This window comes from Rhinatrema bivittatum, chromosome 8 (assembly GCF_901001135.1).
Source record: "Rhinatrema bivittatum chromosome 8, aRhiBiv1.1, whole genome shotgun sequence".
NCBI classification, from domain to species: domain Eukaryota; kingdom Metazoa; phylum Chordata; class Amphibia; order Gymnophiona; family Rhinatrematidae; genus Rhinatrema; species Rhinatrema bivittatum.
Genome location: NC_042622.1, coordinates 225571104 through 225599069, shown reverse-complemented (window position 1 = coordinate 225599069; position 27966 = coordinate 225571104). Strand labels below are relative to the sequence as shown.

The window sequence follows — 27966 nt, the reverse complement described above, 5'->3', positions numbered from 1 at the left end:
GATTCTTTAAAATTGGTGTAATGTGGTCCCTTTTGTTTGCTTTGGTTAGAATCCTGGCTGTGGCATTTTGTAGCATTTGGAGAGGTTTTAGGGAGATAGCTGGGAGACCAAGTAAAAGAGCATTGCAGTAATCAATCTTTGAAAATATGATTGCTTGCAGAACTGATCTGAAATCATGGGGGGTGAAGTAGGGGTCTGAGTCTTTTTAATACTTGAAGTTTGAAGAAGCATTCTTTCATTCTTTAGTGTGTGCATGTGTATGAATGGGTGCCTGCCTGGGGGTCTCTGTGTGTGTGAGAATGAATGTGTGCATGCCTGGGGGGTGGGAAGGGAGCGATGTGAGAATGAACGGGAGCTGCCTGGGGTTCAGTATGGGTGTAACATTATGTAATCCACAAAAATGTATGTATATATTTAAGGAAACATACATAAATTGTCGAAATACGTTTTGTTCGTTTAACCTTTAACCTCCGGTTTGCTAGTAGACTGAATTACTATGTCATGAAAATTATGTTTGTCTAAAAAGTGTGTCACCAACATGAAAAGTTTGGAAAGCTCTGGTGTAGAGGTTGAGGTTCCAGGAGCACAGGCAGATCAGAAAAAAGCCACTTTTTTTTTTTTTCAAAACTTTACCAAACTTACAATATTTTCTCCCTAGAATGGAACACAGAGCTGCTAACAGAAAAAAAGAAAAATTAGCAAAATTAAAAAAGGGAAAGACTAAAAGAAAACAGCAGCTCTGAGCCTATAGCTGCCATAGAAGCCTCGGGAGGGGGAAAGATCCGGACTACCAGATTTACACCCCACGAATCAAAGGACAAGTGTACAAAAGGGTCACTAACTTGCAGCTCATCCACCTTGACCAAACAGGGAAGGACCCAACAGGACCCAAAATCCCCCTGGGAGGAAGGCTCATAAATCCAAAACAGTCTCCTGATTTCAGAACTGCAGGTTTTGCACCATCTACCATTTGCTGGAGACAGAGAAATACTGAGGGACTGCAGGTGGCACACTGGGTTATGTGCAGTGTCAGTGAAACTCTCTCTGTCTCCATCTGCTGGCAGGGAGGCAAAACCCAGGTGTCTGGACTGATCTGCGTACATATAGGGAACTTCCAAGTACCTAAAATGTTTTAATGATGAACTTCATACCTTTTCCATTGGAAAGAAAACATTAGAACTAGTGATCATGAAATGGAACTCCAGGGGGGGGGGGGAAGAGACAACTTAAAACCAACGTCAGGTGGTGGGTGCCTGGAATGTCCTTCCGGAGGAGGAGGTAAAGACGAAAACAGTGAAAGAATTCAAAAGGGGCATGGGATAAACACTGTGGATCCCTAAAGGCTTGAGTACAGAAATGAAGAAAAGTGTGCAGGGGAGTTAACTTGCTGGTGCAAAGGTTACTACCCTTAAGAGATACATGGGGGTAACCTGCACAGAGTGGCAGTCACTACTTTAAAAAGCCTGCTGGGCAGACTGGATGGACCATTTGGTCCTTTTCTGCCATCACTACTATTTAGCTGCAGAGTTCAGAGGAACCAAACAGAAAATAAATACCCAGAGACTGTGGCATGCAATGCAGCTGGTTCTAGGGAAAAAGTAGGAACTGCTAAGTAGAGAAGGGATTATGTTGGCTACTGCAAAGGGTCAGTTGGCAAAGGCTAGATTTAGAATACAGAGCTGGGAAACCTGGAGATCCAGGTTCCAATCCTACCTCCTCCAGTCATTGTGTGACCTTCAGCATGTTGCTTCACCTGCTAATGCTCAGGCTCTGGGGATACGATCATTAAACGCAGCACGCAAATGCCACATGTACAGAAAACAAAAAAGTGTAGCAGTTCAAATTAAAAACTAACAGGGGAAGCATAAAATAGGGAGACTTTTCTTTTTAAATATCAAAACCTGAATGGACCTTGAAAGTGCTTACATTTTTTCAAGGTTTTCTTTGATCACACTCAGGAAGCTCTCTAGCCCCTCTTCAGTTCTGCAGGACAGCAGGCAGGCCTGGGGTAGCTCTGCATCCCTGCAGGCAACCAGTAAGCTCTCCCGGGCAGCGGGCTCCAGTAGGTCCACCTTGTTTAGAGCCAGGATGCAGGGTCTGTGCTGAGGCCTGCTGAGGCTGGAGGGATTGTTGTCGGCAGTAACGGGAATCAGGTTCTTCAGGCAGCACTGCAGAGCGTCGCCGTTGCCTTTATCACCACTGCTCAGTTCCCCGGAGAGCTCTGCGCTATCGATCACAACCACCACAAGATCAGCCTGATCTAACCTGGCATGAAGGCAGAGGAGAGCTGGTTAGGGTAGCCAGAATTCAGAAATCACATACTCATTTCCAAAAGGTTATTTTGAAAGAGAGTGCATGGAGGAGGCAGGCACAGCCAGCAGAGGATCATTATCTACTAAAGACTTTTGACAGAAACACAGAATACGGAATTTCCTTTAGCATAACACCAGCAAGGGCGGGCCTGCTGCTTCAGTAGCAGTGCTGTAAAATTTCCTTGAGAAAAGTCCTGGTTCAATTCCTGGATTGGTCGGGGCTGGGGATGTTGCGGATGCAGCATTCACAGCCCCTCAGGGGTAGATAGTTGTGATCATCGTTAAGGGCAACACCTGCTGGCCAGATTTATAGCCCACGAAACAGGATTCGGGAAGGTGCATGGCTCCGGGCCTCAGGAACGTCGCTGTAGTGAGCACAACAGGAACAGTGGGAGGACAGGTCTCTTAAAAGGGGGGGGATCCTAGCCCTGCTTCCAACTGAGCTGGAAGAAAACAGGAGAAAGAAAGCTTGCCCTATAAACAGGGCTCTCTCTGTAGAGAGTAGGATGAATTATCCATAAAGCGTGGGTGACATCATCTGACGGCACCAACATGGACCCAGCTCTCAGAGCTCAGTAAAGACTTTATTGAACATCTGCAGAAGTTCTCATGTGCACATGCTGCTTCGTGAACACCTCAGTCTCTTCCAGAGCTTAAGCAAGGCAGTCAACTCTTCAGTATGGCTAATTCATCCTGCTGTCTATGGAGAACCCTGTTTACAAGTAAGCACATTTGCATTCTCCGACAGGCAAGAATTAGTTATGCATGGGGAGTCCCAAGCTGAGGGTTGCAGAGCAAATACTGGACCCCACCAGTGAAAAGAAGTGCACTATTGGGAGAACAGGCTGCGCAGAACTGCTTGTCCAAAGTTGCTGTCACTTTGGGACATGCTGTCCAGTCAGCAGTGGAACATGAAGATGTGCACAGATGACCAAATAGCAACTTTGCAAATATCTTCAATAGAAGTGGCCCTTAAATGAGCATTGACATCACTTGTTTTTTTAAATAACTTTTTATTTATAAAGGCACAACAATATAAAACAAACAGAGAAGAGAGAAAAAAAAACAAACATACATAAACACAACAAAACAATCTGAAGCACAGTGGCATCCAGGGAACATAAAAGAAACATAAAAATACAGAGAGGCAATTCCACTATCAGCCAATTTCAGCAATGCACACTTGAGATCTACACCATTCCTACTAGCAGCCCAAAATCTGCTCACAGTCCTCAGAGTGTTCTCTGTAGAAAGGAGAGACAGTCCATGGAAGTAATCTTAACCACCATTGATTTTCAATGATCCAGCGAAGGGGTAGATTTCCAGAGAAAAGCAATCGTTATCTATGCAGCATGAAGAAGGTGTGAGATAAGCTTTTTTTTTTTTTTTTTTTTTTAGCCAAGCCAATAAGACCCTCACCTACCCATTAAACAGAGAGACATCAATTTGTATCAACCACCTGTAATACCATATATATCTTCCCAAAAAGTAGAAATAATTATACAGTCCCACCACATAAGCACTGGAGAAATTACTTACCTGATAATTTCGTTTTCCTTAGTGTAGACAGATGGACTCAGGACCAGTGAGTTATGTGTTTCTCTGCTAGCAGATGGGAGACGGAGTCAGATTTCAAAGCTGACGTCACCCTAGATATACTCCTGCAGTGACCTCAGCTTCTCAGTATCCTCCTCGAAAAGCCATTGTGGATATATCTCTTTGCATAAACAACTTGATTAAACTTCTCAAACTTGATTAAACTGATTTAACTGGTTTCAAAACTGGAGACCACCACTGCACTCAACTAAGTTAACGCCGACACCAGACTAACTGCGGGTGTCTTGAACTAGGGGTAGGCAACGGATTACCCATATTTGTTTAGTCTCGAGGTTTTCTTTCCAGGGTCCTCCTTCTCTGGGGCAGCCGTGGGCGGGATGCTGAGTCCATCTGTCTACACTAAGGAAAACAAAATTATCAGGTAAGTAATTTCTCCATTTCCTAGCGGGTAGCCAGATGGACTCAGGACCAGTGGGATGTACAAAAGCTACTCCCGGACAGAGCGGGAGGTTGCCCGTGGCCCACTTAATACTGCCCTTGCGAAGGCTGCGTCTTCTCGGGCCTAAACATCCAGGCAGCAGAACCTGGAGAAGGTGTGTAGGGAGGACCACGTCGCCATCCGACAGATTTCGGCGGGTGACAGCAGTTTGATCTCTGCCCAAGATACTGTTTGGGCCCTAGTAGAATGAGCCTTAACCTGCAGTGGTAAAGGCTTTCCTGCCTCTATGTAGGCTGCCTTGATTACTTCCTTGATCCAGCGGGCTATGGTTGCCCATGAGGCCGCTTCTCCTCGTTTCTTCCCGCTGTGAAGAACGAACAAGTGATCCGTTTTGCGCACCGGTTCCAATCTTTCCAGGTATCGCACCAGGAGTCTGCAGACATTTAGATGGTGAAGAAGGCGTGAGTCTTCCGAGTCCTTATGTTCATCCAGAGATGGTAGGGAGATGGCCTGGTTCAAATGAAACTCTGAAACCACTTTCGGTAGAAAGGAGAGGACGGTGAGCAGCTGTATGGTTTCAGGGGTGAACCTAAGGAATGGTTCCTGACAGGATAATGCCTGTAGTTCGGAGATGCGACGAGCTGAACATATTGCCACCAGGAATACAGTCTTCAATGTTAAGAGGCATAGTGATAGATCATGCGTTGGTCTGAAGGAAGCCTCCGCTAGGAAGTCTAATACCAAATTGAGGTTCCATAGGGGCACCGGCCACTTTAGGAGTGGTTGAAGTTGCTTAACCCCTTTTAGGAAACATAGAAACATAGAAATGACGGCAGAAGACGACCAAATGGCCCATCCAGTCTGCCCAGCAAGCTTCACACACTTTTTTCTCTCATACTTATCTGTTTCTCTTAGCTCTTGGTTCTATTTCCCTTCCACCCCCACCATTAATGTAGAAAGCAGTGATGGAGCTGCATCCAAGTGAATATCTAGCTGATAAGTTAGGGGTAGTAGGGGTAGTAACCGCCGCAATAAGCAAGCTACACCCATGCTTATTTGTTTTACTCAGACTATGTTATACAGCCCTTATTGGTTGTTTTTCTTCTCCCCTGCCGTTGAAGCAGGGAGCTATGCTGGATATGCATCGAAAGTGAAGTATCAGGCACATTTGGTTTGGGGTAGTAACCGCCGTAACAAGCCAGCTACTCCCCGCTTTGTGAGTGTGAACCCTTTTTTCTTCTCCCCTGCCGTTGAAGCAGAGAGCTCTGCTGTATTTGCATAGAAATTGAAGTAACAGGCTTATTTGGTTTGGGGTAGTAACCGCCGTAACAAGCCAGCTACTCCCCCTTTGTGAGTGCAGATCCTTTATTCCACATTTCCTCTTGCTGTTGAAGCTAGAATGATGTTGGAGTCACAGTAAGCATGTGTACGTTTATTGAATAAGGGTATTGTCTCCAGGCAGTAGCCATCATTCTGGCGAGTCACCCACTCTTCATTGGTGGCCTCTTGACTTTATGGATCCACAGTGTTTATCCCACGCCCCTTTGAAGTCCTTCACAGTTCTGGTCTTCACCACATCCTCCGGAAGGGCATTCCAGGCATCCACCACACTCTCCGTGAAGAAATACTTCCTAACATTGGTTCTGAATCTTTCTCCCTGGAGCTTCAAATCGTGACCCCTGGTTCTGCTGATTTTTTTCCTACGGAAAAGGTTTGTCGTTGTCTTTGGATCATTAAAACCTTTCAAGTATCTGAAGGTCTGTATCATATCACCTCTGCTCCTCCTTTCCTCCAGGGTGTCAAATCCGGATGAGCTGATAGACTGATACTATTCACTTCGGCTCTGAAGCAGGAGAGGGCGGCTTCTTGGACCTTGAGGGAGTTGAGTGACAACCCCTTCTTCATACCGTCCTGTAGAAACTCCAGAATCATGGGGATCTTGGCAGTCCGCGGGAGTATCTCGCAGTCCTCGCACCAGGCTTCAAATATTCTTCAGATCCGTATGTATGCCAGGGATGTTGGAACTTGCACGCTCGGAGCAGGGTGTCAATCACGGGCTTCGAGTAACCACGCTTCTTCAGGCGAGTCCTATCAAGGGCCAGACCGTAAGAGAGAATAGAGATGGATCTTCATGAAGAATCAGGCCCTGCTGGAGAAGGTCCCTGTGTGGAGGTAGGCACAGAGGGCTCCCCACAAGGAGTCCTGCTTAAGAATGAATTCCAATCGTCTATCCTGAGTATCCTTCAATGCAGCCCCTCCCTCAATGGGAATGGTTGTTCGCTTCGAGACGGCACAGACCATGGTGTCCACTTTCGGAAAACAGAGGAGTTCCTTGGTGTTATGGTTTCGAGGTGTCTGAGTGGATTCTTGGGTACTGTGGGAGATGAGCACGCCCATGGGGAGGAGCCCCGTGGGGAGCCACAGTATTGGGCTAGACTCAGGATGCACAAACACACAGCTTTGTCTTTTATTATACAGCGGTAGTATACCAGAGGTGGCAGTAATGAGTTGATCCAGAGGTAGCAGTCCAGGGACCCTCGGCAGAGGGAACCCGTCTCACCAAGATGGTTTAGGGATATCCGGTGTAAGTTTCCCAGCATGGCAGAGCTGTAGATGAGACAGACTGAAAATTAGATTACTCACTAGATGGTAGCTGTAAGGGAGATGATTCCACCAGGCAGAAGTCGATGGTAACAGGCACCGATGCAGGGAGAGCAGGTCCTTGAGGAACGAGTACCTGATCCCAGTAAGGCACCTGAAAAGAAAGCAGAGGGCCCCGAGGAGCGGGTACCCAGGTTAGAGTATACCCCGAAGGGCAGAGAGAGCTTCCAGCAGCAGCAAGGAAGCAGCAGAGTAGCGTAGACCGGACGAATCCAATCCTTGCTAACTTAATGAGCTAGCAAACAAGCATAGGCAAAATATCCGGATGGCGTGATGTCACTTGAGGGGGATGCCCCCGAGGTTCCCGCCATGACGTGGATAAAGACGTGGGTGGCATGCGCGCGCACCCTAGGAGGCCCTTAGGAGAAACATGGTGTGAGGCTTTGCCATAGCCGTTCCGGGGACGCCGGAGAATGCGGCTTGCAGACGCAGCAGTAGCCATCTTCCCAAGGCTAGCGGGGAGAGCAGAGAAAAAGGTGAGGCACAAGGGTTGAAGCCATCTGAGACCGATGGATGCAACAGTACCCCCCTTCAAAGGGCTCCCTCCAGACCTCCTACCTGGTCTTGGTTTCTGAGGATGCATTCTGTGGAATTGTTGAAGCATCTCTTTATCTATGATATTTGCCAAAGGTTCCCAAGAATTTTCTTCAGGTCCATAACCCTCCCATGACAGGAGGTATTCCCATACTCTGCCTCTCTTTCTTATATCAAGAATAGAGTCTGCTTTGTATTCGATTTCTTCTGCATCAATAGGAGTAGGTTCAGGTGTCTTCTTTGAGAACTCGCTGAGGACTAGCAGTTTCAATAATGAGACATGGAACGCATTATGAATCTTCAATGCTAATGGAAGTTTCAGACTATACGTAAGAGTACCTAGTCGTCTGAGAATGGGAAAGGGTCCGACGGAGCGTGGAGCAAAGCGAGCTGATGGTAGCTTGAGTCTTAGATGTTTCGCAGACAGCCAGACTGTCTCCAGGCTGGAATTCTGGAACCTTGCAGTGATGAGCCATTGTAGCCTCTCTTTACTCTTTGTCCTGCTCTACAGAGCATCTCTTTGGTTTTAATCCATAGTTGTGGGATATCTTTGGCAGTAGATTGAGCAGCCAGGGATGACACTGAAAGTGGAAGTGGTAAGGGTGGTAATGATAGTCGTCTGTAGACCACTTCAAATGGTGTTGATCCAGTTGATGTTGCTGAATGAGAGTTGATGGCGAATTCAGCCCAGGGCAACAGTTCAGCCCAGTCATTTTGACGAGTACCCACATAGGCATGAATGAACTGCTTGAGTGTCCTATTCATTCTCTCCATTTCCCCATTAGACTGTGGATGGTATGCAAAAGGTGAAGTCGAGAGAGATATCATACTTCTTGCACAGGGCTTTCCAGAACTTAGCAGTGAATTGGGTTCCTCTGTCAGAGTCTATGTGCTTTGGCATGCCATGTAGGCGAAAGATGTGGGTGATGAAAAGCTTTGCAAACTCCATGGCTAAGGGCAAGCCAGGGAGAGCCCTGAAGTGAGCCATCTTCGAGAAACAATCCACTGTTACCCAGATGGTGTTGTTACCTCCCAAGAGTGGTAAGTCTACCACAAAGTCTGTAGCGATGTGTGTCCAGGGCTCATCTGGCACTGGCAAGGGTTCAGAAGGCCCCAAGGACGACCAGGCGGTGGTTTCTGTATGGCACAATTAGAACAAGAAGCGACGTAGGAGAAAGTGTCTTCCTTCATAGTACTTCTGAAGTTTTGCCAGAGTTCTGCGTTGACCAGGGTGTCCAGCCAGTTTAGAATCGTGAGCCCATGCTAACAGCTTTTTCATTAGGTTCTTGGGTACAGCTGTCTTACCCACAGGTACTGGGTGAGTAGCTGACAAGATAACTTTTCGGGTTGATGATATGTTGGAGTTCATCAGGTATGTCCTCAGAGAGGAATGAGCAAGATAAGAACATCAGAGCAGATGCCCTATATCCAGGGTGATATTTCAGCACAAAGTCAAATCTGTTAAAGAACAGGGACCATCTTGCCTGCCTATGGTTTAGGCGCTGTGCATGGTGGAGGTACTCCAGATTTTTGCTGCAGCCACGGTAACCGCAATACTATAGGGTGCATGGCCTTCTCTAAGACAAAGAAGGAGATAGTCTCTGAATGGAGAGCACTGGTCCGTAAACTCACAGGTTTTTTGAATAGTTTAAGCAAAGACTTGTAAATACATAAATCTGCTAGTTTGCAGTTATCCTCAAGAATTAGTGATAATTTTTGTTTAGAGCTGTAGATGAGACAGACTGAGAATTAGATTACTCACTAGATAGTAGCTGTAAGGGAGATGATTCCACCAGGCAGAAGTCGATGGTAACAGGCACCGATGCAGGGAGAGCAGGCCCTCGATGGCAGAGAGGGCTTCCAGCGGCAGCAAGAAAGCGGCAGAGTAGCGTAGACCGGACAAATCCAATCTTTGTTAACTCAATGAGCTAGCAAACAAGCATAAGCTAAATACCCAGATAGCGCGACGTCACTCGAGGGGGAACGCCCCCGAGGTTCCCGCCATGACGTGGATAAAGACGTGGGTGGCATGCACACGCGCACCCTAGGAGGCCCTTAGGAGAAACATGGCGTGAGGCTTTGCCATAGCCGTTCCGGGGATGCCGGAGAATGCGGCTTGCAGACGCAGCGGTAGCCATCTTCCCAAGGCTAGCGGGGAGAGCAGAGAAAAAAAGGTGAGGCACAAGGGTTGAAGCCGTCTGAGACCGACGGACGCAACACTTGGTCGCTGGTTCCAGAGGGTATAAGGCTTTCAAGGTCCGACCTCCTTTAAAGCTGGCCTCCGGGGTATCCCACTCCAGGTCAATCAGTTCCTGGATGGCTTCCATCATTGGGAAGTAGCTTGAGGCTTTACAAAGGGGCACCAAGATGGGGTTCTTCTTTGGTTCCGCCATAGGGTCCCATGCCTGGAATGCCCAGAGTCTTCAGAGTCTGGGAAACAATGGCTGGTAATTCATCTCTGTGGAAGAAGCGAAGCATGGTTTGGTATGGTTCCAGGCCTGGAGGAATTTCTCCTTTTTCCAGGGAGCCGCCATCATCATCCGAGGTGCCCAGGTCCCTGTCAGGGAAATTCTTGGTTAGGCGAGGCATGTCTTGACGCATCCGAGTAAGGCCGGGAGAATCTTGTGCTTCCGGCAGCGGTCAAGCCCGGGACGCTGTTTGCGCCTGAATGAAGGCTTGCAGCCCTTGAAAAAATTTTAACCAGGAGAAGGTCCCTGGGTCCATGTTAATCTCAGGGGGAGTCTGAGTAGGGGCCCCTGAGGTGCCCTCTTGTGGAGAAGCCATCTCTGAGTTGCATAGATCCAGGGAGCTATCATATGTAGTAGTTCCAGACCCATCTTCAGACAGTGAGGGTCCAGGCTTTGGTCCCCCCCTGGGCTTCTTCGCAATGCTGACACAGGCAGGACTCCAGTTCAGGCTGCGAGGCTCTTATGCGGCAGGCTGTGCAAAGAGAGTGCCTTCTGGCCTTCTTGGACGCCGGTGCCATTGCCTCTATGTCTAGGCGCACAAGTAATGAGCTTCAATGCACGCACAAGGTTGTAAGCATGGCTGTGCGTGTAGTCTTTTTTTTTTTTTTTGAACACAGATTAAGCATAGCAAGGAAGCTCTAGGCTCCCTGGGCGGGGAGAAGAGCACTGGACCACCAGGCTCGGTCCCCACAGTGGCAAGGAAGGGGGGGGAGACGACCACTGGACCACCAGCGTTGGTCCCCACACCGGGAAGCACTTAAGGACTCAGGCTATGCTCCGCACAAGGGGCAAAGCCCCCCTGAGTCCGGCAAGAGCCAGGAGACGGGACTGTCTCCTGCACAAAAGAAAAGCTAAACTCCCTGTCTAGTATCTATTTAGTTTTTCTTTCTTTTTTTTTTTTTTTTTACAGGAAGAAAACCAAACGAGATCCCTAAGGAATAAGAAATTGCTTGATCCAAGAAGAAAGGAAGAGAAAGAAGGCTGACTAGTCTAGATCAGGAGACCGAAGGGTGAGCTGATGCACCTGCTGGAGACAGACAAATACTGAAGGGTGAGAGGATAGGCTCTGTCCTCATATAGGACACCCTTTCAGTTTTGGTCTGGGTCCACCTGCTGGAAAGGAGGCTCAACCCACGGTCTGGACTGATCCGGGTACGTACAGGGAAACTCACAGTAACAGAGTAAGTGACAGCAAATAAAGACCCAAATGGTCCATCCAGTCTGCCCAGCAAGTTGCTTAGGATAGCTCATGAGGAGATTTGCACGCACAGGAAATCCTGTGCATGCTCGGTAAAGTCTTTACTGCGCTCTGAGAGCTGGGTCCATGCTGGTGCCGTCTGATGACGTTACCCACACGTTACGACTAGATTCATACCTGCTTTATCAACAAAGAAAGGAAAATCTGTCCAGGGCCAAAAAAAAAAGCCCTCCAGGAAAGTGCATCCTAAAGTGTCTAACACCGTGCTAGATCTCAGGAACTTGGCAATCTGTGCTAAACAGCAGAAAAGTATCCCCACTCCTGCCTTTCACCTTGGTCAGCAATAAGAGCACCGCCCCGGCATATTACCTCGGCCACCTCAGTCCGAGGCTTTCAAAGACATGCCCGGCGCCACCGCACCATCCGCAGCAGCCCTGGGCTATGGCTCTCTCCCCAGGGCCCCGCCCCCAGCTTTTCTCTTGTGAAACATAATGAAAATAAAGATCGCGCGCTCTTAAGCTTTCCGCCACACTTGTTTAGAAAGATGTAACGCTGATACGGACTTGAACAACATAAAATCCTCTTGAGCCTTACAGTAGCAGCAATTAAGGAACTATCAAAACAGCAGGAAATCCTCACAACGAAACAGTAGCAGGTGGGGAGACTGCAGAAGACTTAAAGCTACAGTGCAAGAGGATGGAGGTTGCCCTTCCGACTTCCAGCAGACCTCCGGGATAGATCTGCGGGTCCCTTCGGAAAAGCAGGGGAACTAAACGCAGCTTCCTGTAGGAAAGAGCTGGCGCTCTCACAGTCTGGCACCTTATTACGCTTCATCAGTGGGCACGTGGGCTTTCCATGCTTCTCTGGTAGCAGACAGGAGGGAGTTTTTAAGGCATGAGCAAAAGAAAACGGGGCCCCAATGAAAAGGCTGAAAGAGAATTACTCTCACCTTCTGCTGGTGGAAAACGCTTGTATTACCGCACACACAAGAGTAAATGCCCAGCTGTTCTTCGTCCTGACCTTTGCTGAGTCCGTCTCATCCCCTCCTGCTCAATGCTGTCAATGCTCTCTCGCAGTCCCGCCGTGTCACTCAGGACAACCGGGTAACCTCCGATGTTCAGGGTTGCTTCCACCACATCCCGCGTGGTCCCCGCAATGGGAGACACAATGGCTGCAGGTCTCTGGCCTGCAGGGGAAAACCAGAAGGGAGAGAGAGACAGACACTTTAAAGGCTCCTTAAACAGAGGCCAAGATTTATGGTCAGCAAACAGAGGGACATGGAATGAAAACCTGGGGAAAGCTAAATATTTGGCCTGTATGTTAAGACCTATAATCAAGGCTTCATGATAACAAAGACTTTACCTATATCCAGGGCTGGCGCAAGGGTGTTAGATGCCCTAGGCAACCCTTAGTCTTACATAAGAACATGCCATGCTGGGTCAGACCAAGGGTCCATCTAGCCCAGCATCCTGTTTCCAACAGAGGCCAATCCAGGCCATAAGAACCTGGCAATTACCCAAACACACATAGCCATCCCTAAGGCATCAGCTCCTGTGCTCTTCGGCTGGCGGTGTGATAGGATCCTGCAGGTGGCCCCCAGTCTATGAATATTAAAAAAAAAAAAAAAAAAAAAAGACTACCTCCACTGTGATGCTACCTGGTCTAATCAAGTCCACAGGAAGACTAGTACCCTGGCACACAGTCGGGTCAGGCACTGTGGCTCCTTATAATTAGGGTGATCATACAGCTCTGTGTTAAGGGGGGACAAGCTGGGCCAGTCCTGGTTTTACCCCACTGCACTCATGGACTTAAAGGAACTGAAAACTAAATCTCCTTGCATGCAACCGAACTGGCTCAGCTTGTCCTCCTTGGCATGAAGCTGTATGGTCACCTTACATATTCTGTAGTTAAGTGGGGGATCAGCACTTTAATTTGTGCTCCATAGTGCCCTACTGCCCTGTACTAATTAGACTGTGGGAGAGGAGGTGTAACTTAGCCAGATCTAACTGTTCTCCTGCCCTGGATAGGTGGCCATGTGGAACTCATCTGCTTTTCAGGATCGCCAGAAAAATGGCAAATTTGCATAGAGATGGGCTCCGAAGACAGCTGACACTTACAGGACGTGGGTTCTGGCAGTCACCAGATGATGGCATGCCGCTCCCTTTTATTGTAATACTGATGTGGGATCTGTGCAATAAGGCCCAGGGAGAATGGTAAGCACCAGGCTTTAAATTTGGAAAAGCTTGCTAAACACAGTACTGCACTTAAAAGTCTAATAAGGCTGGAAACTTGCCTTGCACATCATTTGGAAAAATGAGCTAAAAATAATTTATTATTTTGATTGTAAAAGGCCCCAACATATTGCTGAACTTAATGAGACCCCACCCTATGGAGAGGAAAAACAAAAAAACGGGGTGTGGACCTGACCTTACAAAGCTGACTGAGTCAGCTCATTGTGTGGCTGCATCCTGAGAGCTTCTTCCTTGACGTTAAATGTCCAGGGCCACATCCTCCCAAGAATGTCTGAACAGGAAACTGCACTACAGTGGACTCAGTTCTTTCATTGACCGGGGGGGGGGGGGATGGGGGGTGGCTCGCTGACCAGGGCTGGGGAAAACTATACTTAGCACTGTTTCCAGCAGCGCCACCAGAAGTCTATTCATAGTCCAAGCCTAGAGCCATGATTACTCCAGAAGGAGCCTGGATGGTGGCTATGTGACGGCGGTTAACTCTTAAAAGACACAGCATGAGGAGAGCAGAGATACTGGAAGAGAAGCGAAGCAGAGGTTTAAGCCATCATGGCTGTGAAGATGAGGACGATATCCATGCCTCAGAGCTCTATAACTTCAAACAGTCTGGTGGGGGTAAGGCAAGCACTGAGCATTGAATGACAAGGTCAGCAGCATCTGGCTCTTTACAAGTTTCCATACAGTTTCTCTTTCTTTTTTTTTTTGCTTGATGGTTCTTGTACAACAGTTCGAGATAAAACCAAGTAACATTTTATTATTTGTATGCTAAAAGGGTGCTGGAGGATAGGAAGGAGATGCATTGGAAGAGGTGTGTGTGCGAAGGTCTCACTACTGGAATAGCAGGGGGCAACCACAAGACCGGTGTGAGGAGCATTGGCAAAGCTGTGTATGTTGGGAGGGGGGGAGGGGGGGCTCAGTGCTAGAATAGCCCAGAGTACTGCAGGGCAGGCATTAAGTGCATTGGCAGAGCTGTGTGTGCAGGGAGGGGGGCTCTCAATAATAGAAAAGCAGGGGGTACTGCATCGGCAGAGCTATGTGTGGGGTGCCTCAGTACTGGAGTAGCAGAAAGTGTGCAGGGCAGGAGTGAAGTGTGTTTGGGCAAGGAGGGGAGGTGCACTGACAGAGCTGGGGGGGGGGGGGAGAGAATCTTAGTCCTGGAATAGCAGGGGGTACCGTGGGATTGAAGTGGACTGAAAGATGGCCTTCCCACTTTAATAGACAGATTTCCTCTCACGCAGAGCCATTTTTAGGCATCGACAACATAGGCAGGTACTTAGGGTGCCAAATTCTGAAGGCATCAAAAAAACTGGATGATGACTCCTGCTTTTTGATTTTTGGGGGCAACAGGAAAATTGGTTCTCTCCTGCTAATTGTCTTTCCTGGAGTACCAGAGATCAGTCCAGACAAGTGGGTTTATTCCTCCCTACCAGCAGATGGAGGCAGAGAAAAAGACTTTGAGGCACTGCCACATAACCGAGAGCGCTACCTGCAGTCCCTCAGGACTGTCCTGTACCCAAGACAAGATGTGTAACCCCAAACCTCAAGGATCTCTCCCTCTAAAGCGAGCTGGGGGACAAGTTGGAACTCCCAACCAAACTGACCCCTGAACTATGGCCAAAAAAAAAAAGGAATTTAGAGTCTCGACCAAGTGAGACCTATATACAGTTTTATTCTGCCACGGAAAACTTAAAATTCTGCATTACCAGCAGCATCCAGAATCAGGAGAGGATATGGGCCGGGAGTCTGGACTGATCTGTGGTAGTCCAGGAACGAAAATTAGCAGGTAAGAACCAATTTTCCTTTCCTGTTCATATCCCAGATCAGTCCAGACACCTGGGATGTACTCAGCCCCTCTTACACTAGGTGGGATCCCGAAATATCTGCATACAGCACACTTTCACCAATGGAGGCCTCCTCTGGGGCCCCGACATCCAAACGGTAATCTCTAGTAAAAGTGTGCAAAGAGGACCACGTTGCTGGTCGACACCAACTGACACTCCGCCTGTGCTCTAGTGGAATATGCCCACAATCTCTCAGGGATCGACCAACCTTTACAAATACAGGCTGAAACTAGCGCCTCCTTCAACCAATGAATAATCATACTCTTACTCGCTTTGCAATCTTTCTTTGGGCCACTAAATAAACACAAAAAGATGGTCCGAGCACCGAAATCCATTAGTCATCTTGAGATATCTTAGGAGCATCCAACACATGTACAAAAGATGAAGTTCCTTACATGGGGAGAATTAGATGTCAGGTGTGAAAACCCCAGTAACTCCACTGTCTGGCTAAGATGAAAAGCTGAGACTATCTTGGCCAAAAAGCAAAGAACCGCACGCAATGAGACACCATCATCGCAAATCCTCAAAAAAAGGCTCTCTGCATGATAAGGCTTGGAGCTCAGAAATCTGTCTCGCTGAGCAAATCACCACCAAGAACACCATCTCCAGGGTAAGATCCTTCAAAGAAGCCCTTCTCAAAGGCTTAAAAGGAGGACCACACATCACTCGAAGAACCAAATTAAGATTCCAGGACAGACAAATCCTTTGCTCCCTTAAGGAAACTTACTAAGTCTGGATGAGATGCTAAAAGTCATCCCTGCAACCTTCCCCTGAAGCAACCCGTGGCTGCCTCCTGAACCCAGAGCGAATTATACGCTAAACCCTTAGACAAGCCCTCTTGCAAGAAGGCCAAGACTTGGGCAATGCTTGCCTGTAAGGGATCCTCACTCTGCACCCCACACCAGGACTCAAACAAACACTCTCCAAACTCTGATATATGCAAAGAAGTGGAGGATCTTCTAGCCTGAAGAAGAGCAGAAGTCACCAGCTCAAAATACCACTTCAAGCAGAAACGGCGCCTCTCAAAAGCCAAGCCGCTAGACAGAAGTGATCTGCCTGTTCAGACAAGATGGGTCCCTGACGTAGCACTCCCCTCAGGTGGCTGAACTGAACGGGCCCATCTACCGCTAGCTGAACTAGATCTGCAAACCACGGACAGTGCGGCCACTCCGGCACTACCAGGATCACTCATCCTTGATGCTGCTCAATGTAACACAACACCCGACCTACAAGTGGCCATGGGGGAAAGAAATATAGCAGGAGCCTCTCTGGCCACAGCTGAACTAGGGCATCAATCTCTGCAGAGCCAAAATCCCTCTGGCAGCTGAAAAACTTGGCCGCTTTGGCATTCTTCTTTGTTGCCATGAGATCAAACTGGGGCTCGTCCCACCTGTGCTAAACGAGCGCAAAGGCCTCCACTGACAGCTCCCATTCTGCTGGGTCCAGCTGTTGTCTGCTGAGATAATCCGCCTGCACACCATCCACACATGCCACGTGAGAGGCTGCAAGAGCTACTAAATGAAATTCCGCCCAGGCAAAGAGTTTGTGAACCTCCTGAGCCACGAACAGACTCTTCATTCCGCCCTGCCGACTGATATAGGCCACAGTTGTCGCATTGTCCGAGAACACATGTACCGCCTGTCCCTGAATCCGAGGAAGAACAATAGTGCCCTCCAAACCACCCTTATTTCCAGACGGTTTATTGACCAGGACACTTCCAGAGACCACTGTCCTTGGGCTGTAGATCCTTGACATATCACTCCCCAACTGCTGAGACTGGAATCAGTGGTCACTACCACCCAGTCCAGAACTTGCAGATTCATTCCCTTCTCCAAACTGAGCCATGACAGCCACCACGAGAGGCTGGACCTGGATTCCTCCTGGAGCAGCAACTGCAGCAGAAATTCCTCCAACAATGGATTCCAACAGGACAGGAGTGCCTTCTGAAGTGGACCCATGTGCACAAAAGCCTATGGCACCAAAACCAGCGTAGAATCCATGGAGCCTAGCACTTGCAGATAAATCCCAGACCTTGGTGACTGGCAGGTCCCTCAGCCGAACCACTTGAGACTACAACTTTAACACCCTTTCTGGGGCAAGAAACATTCTGCTTAACCTGGTGTCAAATTGGGCTACCAGATAATCCAAGGACAGGTTCAGTTCCAGATGGTTCTTTGTCCGGTTTAGCACCCAGCCCAGGGATTCCATGCACTCTGTCACTTGCCGAATGCAACAGTGACCCTCCACCTCTGACTTTGCCCAAATGAGCCAATCGTCCAGATAAGGATGCACCAGTATCCCTTCTCTTCTGAGGGCGGCCGCCGCCACTACCACCATCATCTCAGTGAACAATCTTGGAGTAGTAGCCAGCCCAAAGGGAAGCACTCGAAACTTAAAATGCTCTCCTAGCCCCGTGAAGCGAAGAAACTTCTGATGGTCTGGTCCGATGGGAATGTGGAGATGTGCCTCCGTAAGATCCAAGGAGGCCAGAAACTCCCCCTTGCGTACCGCTGCAATCACCGTCCACAACGTTTCCATCTGAAAGCATGGCACTCTCAGATCCAGAATGGGCTGAAACAAACCCTCCTTCTTGGGAACAATGAAGTACACAGAATACCTTCCCCAACAGTGTTCCTCTTGCGACACCGGGATGATAGCTACCAAATCGCTGCAGCCGCAGAAGAGTGAACCGCACCTCCACCCACTTGATGGGCTAAGCGCAACAGGACTCCATGAAGGCCTCTTTGAGGGGGTTGAGAAAATTCTAAAGCATAGCTGTTATTATTACTTCCAGCATCCATTGGTCTGAAGAGATTCTGATCCACTCCTCGTAAAATCGGGACAACCTTCCTCAGACAGCCACCAGGGAGGAGTGGACCAGTCTGCCTTCACTGGACAGGCTTCGCACCTCTGGAAACCTGTCCAGCCTACGGGTGCCTCGAAAGGACTGCAGCCTTCCCAAACCCTGCTTCTGCGTAGAACCAGAAAAAAAACTTCTGTTGGAATGAAATCTCCTCATCTCACGGAAGCGAGTGCGAGACGAGAAGGTTTTCTTATTTCCCTTCTTATCGTCAGGCAGTCTGTTCCCTTTAGAATCTGACAAATGCTTCATCAGTTTCTCCAGGTCCTCCACAAAAACACAACTTTCCTTTGAAGGGATTACAAAGCTGCACCTTCGACTAAACATCCGCTGACCAATTACGTAACCACAGGAGTCTTTGAGTGGCCACCGCGGACACCACATTCTTGGCCAAAGTGCCAAGCATATCATAGAGGGCATCTGCTACATAGGCCACCCCCGCATCCAACCGAACATCCTGGCCGACACCGCCACATCCACCTTTGGCAGCTTCCACAGCTCTAAGATGTCCTTCGGCAGGGATTACAACCTGGCCAGAGCCCTGGCCACCTTTAATCCAGTTTCCGGGAAATGCCCAGTCGATGAGCTTCCTCACCTTCTTTGGCAAAGGGAATGCCCTCGGCGGTCCACTCAGTCTTTCCAACACCGGGTTTACCCCCTCATTGTCTGAATCCTCCTGCGCAACCTTAATCCCCAGCTCCTCCAGAACCTGAGGGATGAGAGGCCGCAACTCCTCCTTACAGAATAACCTGATCACCCAAGGGTCATCCCCTTCCACCAGAGGGACCTCATCTGCATCCGGGTCACCCATTGGACCAGCTGCCAGGTCTGGGCCCTGATCAGCACCCAGGTCCACTTGCAGGTCCCCCTTGTGGATCAGCACCATCCAAACCAGAGGAGGAATCTTGCTCCCCTTGCAATAGATCCAGGACCAACAGACTCAAAATGCCCCCCCCCCCCTCCCCCCAATCCTCGGAGGCATCTGAGCCCAATACTTCTTAGCCTTGCCTCGAGAAGTCTGTAAGGCTGGCCGCTTACTTGCCAGCTCCCTCTTCGAGAGATAGGCCTCATGCAGTAATAAAACAAAGTCTGTCACGGTCTCCCTGCTCTGCGGGCGCCGGGTCCTCAGACACATCTCCCCCTTCTCCAGACTCCTGGTGTACAGGAGAAAGCAGGTGAGGAGTGTCCCTGCCTTCCCCATCCTTGGCAGATCACCACCATCTCTTTCACCTCCCCCCCCTTCCCGGGCCTCCTGCACAGGGCCTGCGGCACATGTGCAGCACCTGCCCCGATCGCTGTGCCGCGGCTCCCTTGCCTCCAGCGAGGCCAGGGCAGAGAAGGGCCGCACTGAGGTGGGATCACCTCCCCCCGCACGCCAGATAGGCTTTCCCGCACTCAGCGGGAGACAGCATTGCGATCAGAAGCGGCCAGCGGCTAAAAATAAACCCAAGTGGGAGAAGACAAACACCACTGCCGCTGTCCCAGTTCCAGGTGCTGAACATGGTTCGAGCCATGTGGTTCCCTAGTCACCCCCACACCGAACCGGCAAACTGCCCCCGATCAGAGACGGAGAACAGGCTTCAACCTACTTCTCTCTCCCCTCCCCTTTTTTTTTTTTTTTTTTTACAATGTGCACCTCTTAAAGAGAGACAGCCTCCTGAGCTACTCACATCAAAACCAAAAGAAAGGTAATACTTTCCTGATTCTGGATGCTCCTGGAGGCTGCAACTGGCTGGCCTGGGTGACAGGGCCTGAGGGAGCAAGGAAACCAGGACACCTGGATTTGCTTCCCCCTGGAAAACAAGGGTTGAGCCTGGCTAGGGATTTCCAACCCCCCCCCCCCCCCCCCCACCCTGCTCAACCAGAGGGATGGCCCACGAAGGAACCTAACACCTCTGGGAGCACGGTCTTCACTTCTTCTGTCTTCTTACTAACTAATCTAAATCTTTTTTTTTTTTTTTTTTCAAACTCCAGACTGCAGGTTTGTTCTCTGCCTCCATCCGCTGGTAGGGGATGCATAAAAACCTATTTGCCTGGACTGATCTGGGGTATGAACAGGAACTCCCATTCCTAGTCTTCTGCCTATCGATGTCAATCTTAAATCCGCCCTGCTCTCATATGAAATATCTGACAACAGTAAATTACTACTTACAAATCATATTGAGCAAACTGCTCTTGCCAGCGTTGGTAGGGCCAGCAAGTACCATTTGGATGCCGCTGCGGAGCCGCTCCCCACGCCGGCTGTCCTGCAGATGAGCCGCCACCTCATCCTGCAACAGCTTCACTGCAACATCAACTGAAACAAGGAGGTTAAGGTCTCGTACATCTGCCAGAATCCATTTAAAGAAATCTTTTATTTCAAACAGCAATGAAGTCTGAGCTTGCAACATGCACTTGACTCTTCAGAATCACACACAGGATTCCAAGACACATGAATGCTGAAAACTAGTTTCTAACATTGCAGTCAGACAGCAAGCTCCTTTATTGGCAGCGATTCCCCGCGTCTGCACAGATTTCACTGTTCCTCCTGGTTTTCAGAGCTAGCCACCTCCTGCTTTTGTCTTATCCCCCTCCCAGCCCAAGTCCGCAGATTGGTGCTGCACACATTGTGCATCAGTGAAGCAGACAAATCACATACCTAGGCAGTGGCAGAGCCAGAATTAGACCCCAGAGCCCTGGAATCCACTTTGCTGCCAGTCACCCTGTACCTTGAGATAATGTGCCTTCTTCCACGTTGTCATCTTCACTGAAATCTATGTAGGCTTCAACATGGGCAAGTGCCTGAACACAAAGAAAATGATAGTAGCTGGCAGAGGTCTACTGATTCATCAGGCTGCTTCTTTGCTTATTCCTGATCTCCTTTAAGTCTCTAATTCTCCCTCTCTTTAATGTTTACATTTCTTTGACATGAAAAGTAAATTCATTTCCTTGTGACCACCCAGTCTTTTTAAAACTCATCTACACTTCAGTGAGGTTTTCACTTTGGTTGTATTAGTGTGCTTACACATCTTGCTGATGATGAGCAGCACACAGTCACACCACAATTCATTTTAATTCGTTATAGGGAGGATAACTAACATGCTATTGTGACAGGAGGAAACCTCACCGTACTGGAAATAGAATTCCTTCATTTTGGTTTTTCGTTCTCATTACCTTGACAGTTGAGAACACATTTGTCTCAGGTCAGCAGGTGCTTGCTTCCCATTGACTCTTGGATGGATAATAAACTGCGGCTTAATATGGAAAAGACTGAGGCGGTATATTTGGCTAGGATGTCCCCCATTGAACTGCCACCATTTATAACACTTAATACTATAAACATTCCTATCATTACAGACAATGACCCCGGGAATTATTATTGATTCTTCACTATCTTTTCGGCCTCAAATAAAGCCTCTGGTGAACAAATCTTTTTTCAAAGTACCGGTTTTGCGTAAGCTGAAATATTTTTTTGATGCAGTTGACTTTTGCACGGTGTTGACCTTGCGTGCCTTGTAGGTGATTCAAAATACAACAGCTCTGATCCTAACCATTACTTTGCGAAGAGATCATATTACCCCTATCTTGATAGGGTTATATTAGTTACCAGTGGCCATGTGAATCAAATAGGAAAATTGATTCTTACCTGCTAATTTTCATTCCTATAGTACCACAGATCAGTCCAGACTCCTGGGTTTTGCCTCCCTGCCAGCAGATAGAGACAGAGAAATTTTTACAGCCACTGGCACGTAACCAGACATAGCACCTGCAGTCCTTCAATATTACTATGTACCCAAGCTAAGATAGGATCCCCTGCAACAAATTTAAGGAACAATATTCCTCCAACTTATGACAGTAACGAAACCTGAAGTAACGATCAGAAACCTGAACTATTCTTCAGACAACAAAGAGAAAATGACAGATCAAGCAGACTCCTACCAGGCGGGACTCTGGACTGATCTGTGGTACTACAGGAACAAAAATTAGCAGGTAAGAACCAATTTTCCTTTCCCTGTACAAACCCGGATCAGTCCAGACTCCTGGGATGTACCAAAGCTTCCTTAATTGGGGTGGGACTGTGAGTCCCGCTCGAAGAACAATTGCACTGAAATTGTCGACATCCGAGACCTGGACGTCCAACTGGTAATGCATGGCAAAGGTATGCAGAGACTTCCAAGTTGCAGCTCTGCAAATTTCTTGTGGCGACACTGACATTCTGCCCAGGAGGCTGCCCGGGACTGGGTAGAATGAGCCCTTAACCCCTCCGGGATAGGACGACCGCGATATATGTAGGCGGAACCAATAGCTTCCTTCAACCAGTGCGTAATCATGGCTTTAGATGCCTTCTGACCCTTTCTTGCACAAAAAGGTGATCAGATAATCTGAAACTGTTAGTGACCTCTAAGTACCTCAACAAAGCCCATCTGACATCCAGACACCTTAATTCTGCAGCATGAGGCATACCAACCGCCAAGTTCGGAAAAGCCGGGAGCTCCACTGACTGTTCTAAAGTGGAACGCCAAAACCACCTTTGGCAAAAAAGATGGAACCATTCCCAATGATACCCCGGAATCTAATATGCGTAAGAAAGGCTCCCTGCATGACAAGTCTTGCAGTTTAGATATTCTTCTGGCTGAACAAAATCACCACCAAGAACACTACCTTCAAAGTGAGCTCCTTTATGGTAGACCTTTTAAAAAGCTCAAACAGCACTGCACACATACCCTTGAATACCAAATTGAGGTTCTAAGATGGACACATCGGGCAAATAAGCGACCGTAAGTGCTTGAACTCCCCTGAGCAAACAACAACTGGATGCACTGCCAGGGGCTTCCTGTCAATCTTGCCTCGAAAACCCCTCAGGGCCGAGACCTATACTCTCAGCAAACTAAATGACAAGTCTTCAGTTAATCCTCTCTCTAGAAAGATCAAGATCTGTATCACTGATGCCCGCTGAGGATCAATCCTTTGGACAGAGTACCAAGGCTCAAAAACCCTCCAGACTCAAATATACACCAAGGAAGTGGAAGTTGTTGAAACTTTAAAAATCAGCTTCAAGGTGCTGCCCCAAGAACACACACAGAGGAATAAACTTAGTACAGACAAATTTAAGTTTATTATTTAAATTAAGTCTTTCGAGCCTGCAATAGTGTAGTAATAATGTCCTCAGGATATCACTTCTTTCTTAAATGCCGCTTCTCAAAAGCCAAGCCACTAGACAGATGTGAGCCGCCTGATCCGAAAATATGGGCCCCTTGACGAATTAGGTTCGGGAGATGCCCCCAGTGAAGCGGATCACCCACTGCTAGATTTACCAGATCCACAAACCAAGGCATCCAGAGCCACCAGGATCACCCGGCCCAGATGGATCTCTATTCTCCTCAGTACCTTGCCCACCAGAGGCCAAGGTGGAAACAAAGTATATAGGAACGTTGCTTGGCCAAGAGAGAACCAGGGCAATCGACTCCCTCTGCCCCTCACTCTCTTCTACAACTGAAGAATCGAGGAGCTTTTGCATTTTGCTGAGTTGCCATTAGATCCATATGCGGAACACTCCATCTGCAGGTAATGAGAGACAGCGCTTCTTCCGACAATTCCCATTCTCCGGGATCCAACTGCCGACAGCTAAGCTAATCGGCTTTTACATTGTCTAACTCCACAATGTGAGATGCCGCTATCGTAGACAGGTGCTGTTCCGCCCAAGCCATCAGCATTTCTACTTCCTCAGCCACTGCTCGACTCTTGGTGCCACCCTGATGGCTCATGTAAGCCAATGTGGTGGCACTGTCGGAAAGGATCCGGACTGGGCAATAGTGCAACAGAGGTGGAAAAGCTTGGAGGGCTAGCCGTACCGCTCTCGCCTCCAGACAATTGATGGACCACGATGCCTCCTCCAGCGACCATTGTCCTTATACCGACTGAGACTGACATACCGCTCCCCAACCGGAGAGACTGGCATCCATAGTAACCACTATCCACTACGGCACCTCCAAGTCCATTCCACGGCACAAATGGTGGGGAGACAGCCACCATGACAGACTGGACCGGGCTGAACTGGTAAGTGGTAAGGGAGATGAAACTGCTCCGAGATCGGATCCCATCGAGACAACAACGCTTGCTGAAGAGGTCTTATATGAGCAAATGCCCAAGGGACGAGTTCCAAGGTTGACGCCATGGAGCCAAGAACCTGTAAGTAATCCCAGACCTTGTTACCCAAGTCTGTAACAGACCCAAAACTTGGGACAGTAACTTGAGCATCCGCTCCTCTGTAAGAAAAACCTTCCCGTGGTGGGTATCGAAACGCGCGCCCAGAAAATTCAAGACTTGGCTTGGTGGCTCCCAACGCTCTCAAGCGGTGCAACACCAATTCTACCGCATGTCTGCAAAGGTCTTGTGACTTCGCCTGAATCAATCATTGAGATGCAGGTGCACCAACCCATCCTCCTTCCGAAGGGCCGCCGCCACCACCACCATCACCTTGGTGAAGGTGCGCGGAGCTGTCACTAAACCAAATGGAAGGGCACAAAACTGAAAATTCTCTCCTAGGATCATGAACCGTAGGAACCTTTGATGGTCCAGGCAGATCCTGATGTGAAGATACATCTCTGTCAGATCCCAAGATGCCAAAAATTCCCCTCTTTGCACTGCTGCGATGACAGACTGTGGCTGTGTCATCAAGGGCGCCGGTTGCAAGTGGAGAAAAGTATGTAGGCCTTTGAAGAATTCTACCCAGGAGAAAGATGCTGGGTCTAAATCAAGAGGCGCTGTGTCCCCGGGGAGCCCCGTTTTAAGGAGACTCCTGCTGGGGGTAGCGAGGTCCGGTGTACTGTCAGTGGATCCGGATCCCAGTACCGGCTGGGGAGGACCCTTGGGCAGGATCACCCAGGGCCTCTTCACACTGTATACACAAGGCCGTGGTCTCTTCGTGCTGCACAGCTCTAATGTGACATGCTGGGCAGAGGCCCTGAGCCTTGAGCTTCTTGTCTGGTGGTGCCATGGCTTGTGCGCGTAGGATTGCAGGAACCTCCTGTTTGTGCATTCAATACTACGCCGGGAGGCTTAGTTGTGCACTCTGGGTGGGCCTAATTTGTGCGTGTAGGTCGAATGCGCGCTCAAGAAGATGCACGCGCTGCTGTGCGCACAGGGTTTACTTATGCGCCCGGCACATTAATGCGTGTGGTTGTGCGCCCAGCCCCTCATGCGCGTCACTGTGTGCACGGCACTTATGCGCACGCTGGTGTGCACATGAGATTTTGCGCGCACGGCTCGCCTCTGTGCGCACAGGTCAAATCGGCAGACAGGGCGGCGATCAGGCGAAAATGGCGACAGCGACCACGCGAGCAATATGGCGACCACCTCAGAGGGTCTCCACGTGGGAGGACCCTCGTATCGGACCGGGGTCTAACCTGGAAAAGGCTGATCAACCCGGTGGCACTGACGCTGGCTGGCGATCTGTGCCGCTCTTCGAGCCTCGGAGACCGGAGACTTTTAGGAAGTTTTCTACCTTACCTTGTCTCGGCGTTTCCCAGTCTCGTTCCGGGCGGTCTCCAGCTGCAGGGGGAGAGGGAAGTACCTTCACTGCCGTGCTCGAAGTTGCACCTGCTGCCTCTCAGCCGTGCCCGATGTCAGGAGCTAAGTCCATGCCGGGGACTGGCTGCTGGACCGAGGCTTACCTCTGAAGGATCACGGAAATCACCTCAGGAATTCTCAACTTGGGGAGAGACCCGTAGGTATCACCGCAGGAGAGCGGGGCTCGTCTGTAGAGGTAAGATTTCTTCTTGTTCTGGATTTCTTTTGCTTAGAATACTCTAACACTGTGCAAGTGTGTATAGAGTCCCAAACTGCTAGAGAGATGGAAAATACTGGGGAGCATGGCGTCCTGCAGGGGTATATGTATTAGGGGCTGATGTCAGATTGAAATCTGATCCGTCTCCAACTGCTATCAGGAGTATATTATACCCATTGGTCCTGAGTCCATCTGCTACACGCTAGGAAAAAATGTAATGTCCCATCCCTCGCTCGTGCAGAGGCACGGGAACTACAGCTCCTAACATTCGCAGGCGGTCGAGAGTCTGACACTACCCGCTTCTTTCCTACCGACGCACAGGGAGATACCATAAAAAGATTTCTGAGAGGCTGAGCAAACTAAAGCGTAACCGTGTTCTATCACACTTAGCACTCACTGGTCCGACGTGATCTTGGCCCACTCCTCGAAAAATTGGGTAAGACGATCTCCTATTACAGGGACAGAGGAGTGAGCCCTCCAGACCCCTGGATGGGGCCATCCCCACCTGTCCTACAGGCACAAAAGGGCTGGTTCCAGGTCTGCGACCTCCCTGAGGCCTGCCTTTGCCCAGCCACCGGAGCTCTGCCTTGCCGAAAATGCCTCTGGGCCTGATATTGAGTGTGCACTGGGAAAGACACCTTGGACTCCTTGGGCTTGTCCTCAGGCAACTTGTGCACCTTATTCTCACCCAAGAGCTTGATAAGCTGTTCCAGATCCTCTCCAAAAAGGAGCTTGCCCTTAAAGAGCAAGGCACCAAGCTGTGCCTTTGATGAGGCATCTGCTGACCAATTCCATAACCAAAGACGTCCCCTGGCCAAGACTGCAGACATCATCATTCTGGAAGTACGGATGAGATCATACAAGACATCCACGCCACAAGCTACCGCTGCCTCCAGATGCTCCACCTGCTGCGACTCCAAGGGAGATAAGTTCCTATCCGCTCGCAACTGCTACACACAAAGCATAAAAGCTACTACAAACCGCAGCCCGTATGCCCATCACAGAGACCTCAGATATTTTCCTAAGGTGGATCTCAAGCTTCTTATCCTGTACATCCTTCACCACCGTGGCCCTGGCCACAGGAATGGTTGTCCTCTTCGTGACCACCGAGACAGCAGCATCCACCTTCAGAACTCACAAGAGCTCCAGCGTGTCCTCAGGGGGCGGATACAGCTTGCCCTTAGCCCTGCTCACCTTGAGGCCAGTCTCCGGACCACCTGCTTAACCGAACTATGAAAAAGGAACGACTTGGCTGGATCCCGCAAGCCTGCCATGGCCGGGTCCACATCCTCCTGATCAGTATTTCCCCCCGAGGGACTGCAATGCCCAGCTCCGCCAGGACATGTGGAATGAGGGGGGGGGGGGTCCCCAATTCTTCCCTCTGAAAAAGGCAAAGCACCTTGGGATCATCACCTTCCATCGCTGGGAAAACGCCCGGCTCCTCAACTGGGCCCTGGACGCTCTGCTCCAGATCTCCAGAGCCGGCATCTGGGGACAACCCCCTTCTCCGAATCTTCAGAGGAAACTTCTCCTGTGGCCCCCAGTGCCGAGGGGGCACGGATCCTCTGAACCCTCATGGCCCCTGAGCCTCCAGGCCCCTTAGCCCTCTTACTGGGTAGGGTCCCCGCTGCTCTGCACTTGCGAGAGGGCTGGGCCACTGCCCGAGACGCCAGAAATGCCTTACGCATCAAAACAACGAACTCCGGAGAAAAAGGGGCCAAAGTATCTGAATCCTCTGCCAGAGAATCAGAATCGTGCTTAGACTGCTCTGCAAGGGCCCCCACGCCTCAGCGGGGTTAATTTCGGCCGGAGATAGCGTGGGCAGGAGATCCCCTCCACCCTGCCCCACTGCCTGCTGTGTTTGAACAGTGAAGGTTTTCAACATGGCCGCCGAGCCCGTGCTCAGCGGGAACGGATCCTTGGTCTCCTGCCGCGCGGCTTTCAGCGCCGCACCAAAGGCGCTGTCCCAGCCCCTCCCGATGTGCCCTCACCTCCAGGAAGGCACCAGGAACAGCAGCCGGAAAACTCCCCACACTCAGCACAACGCGCTTCCCGCAGCATTGCCGAGCACCGCTCCCACCA

General features: G+C 49.5%; 1 protein-coding gene across 3 annotated transcripts in view; it reads right to left on the bottom strand.

The window, feature by feature from the left end:
- GTPBP3 (GTP binding protein 3, mitochondrial) overlaps window positions 1-27966 on the bottom strand; it is a 61783-nt gene that overhangs the window by 14781 nt on the left and 19036 nt on the right. For all 3 annotated transcript variants that reach the window (XM_029613790.1, XM_029613791.1, XM_029613788.1), the window contains exons 5-8: window positions 20828-20900; window positions 20272-20415; window positions 12190-12355; window positions 1927-2265 (exon numbers count right to left, since the gene is read on the bottom strand). In XM_029613790.1, the coding sequence (XP_029469650.1) occupies window positions 1927-2265; window positions 12190-12355; window positions 20272-20415; window positions 20828-20900 (722 nt within the window). The remainder of the gene's footprint in view (window positions 1-1926; window positions 2266-12189; window positions 12356-20271; window positions 20416-20827; window positions 20901-27966) is intronic.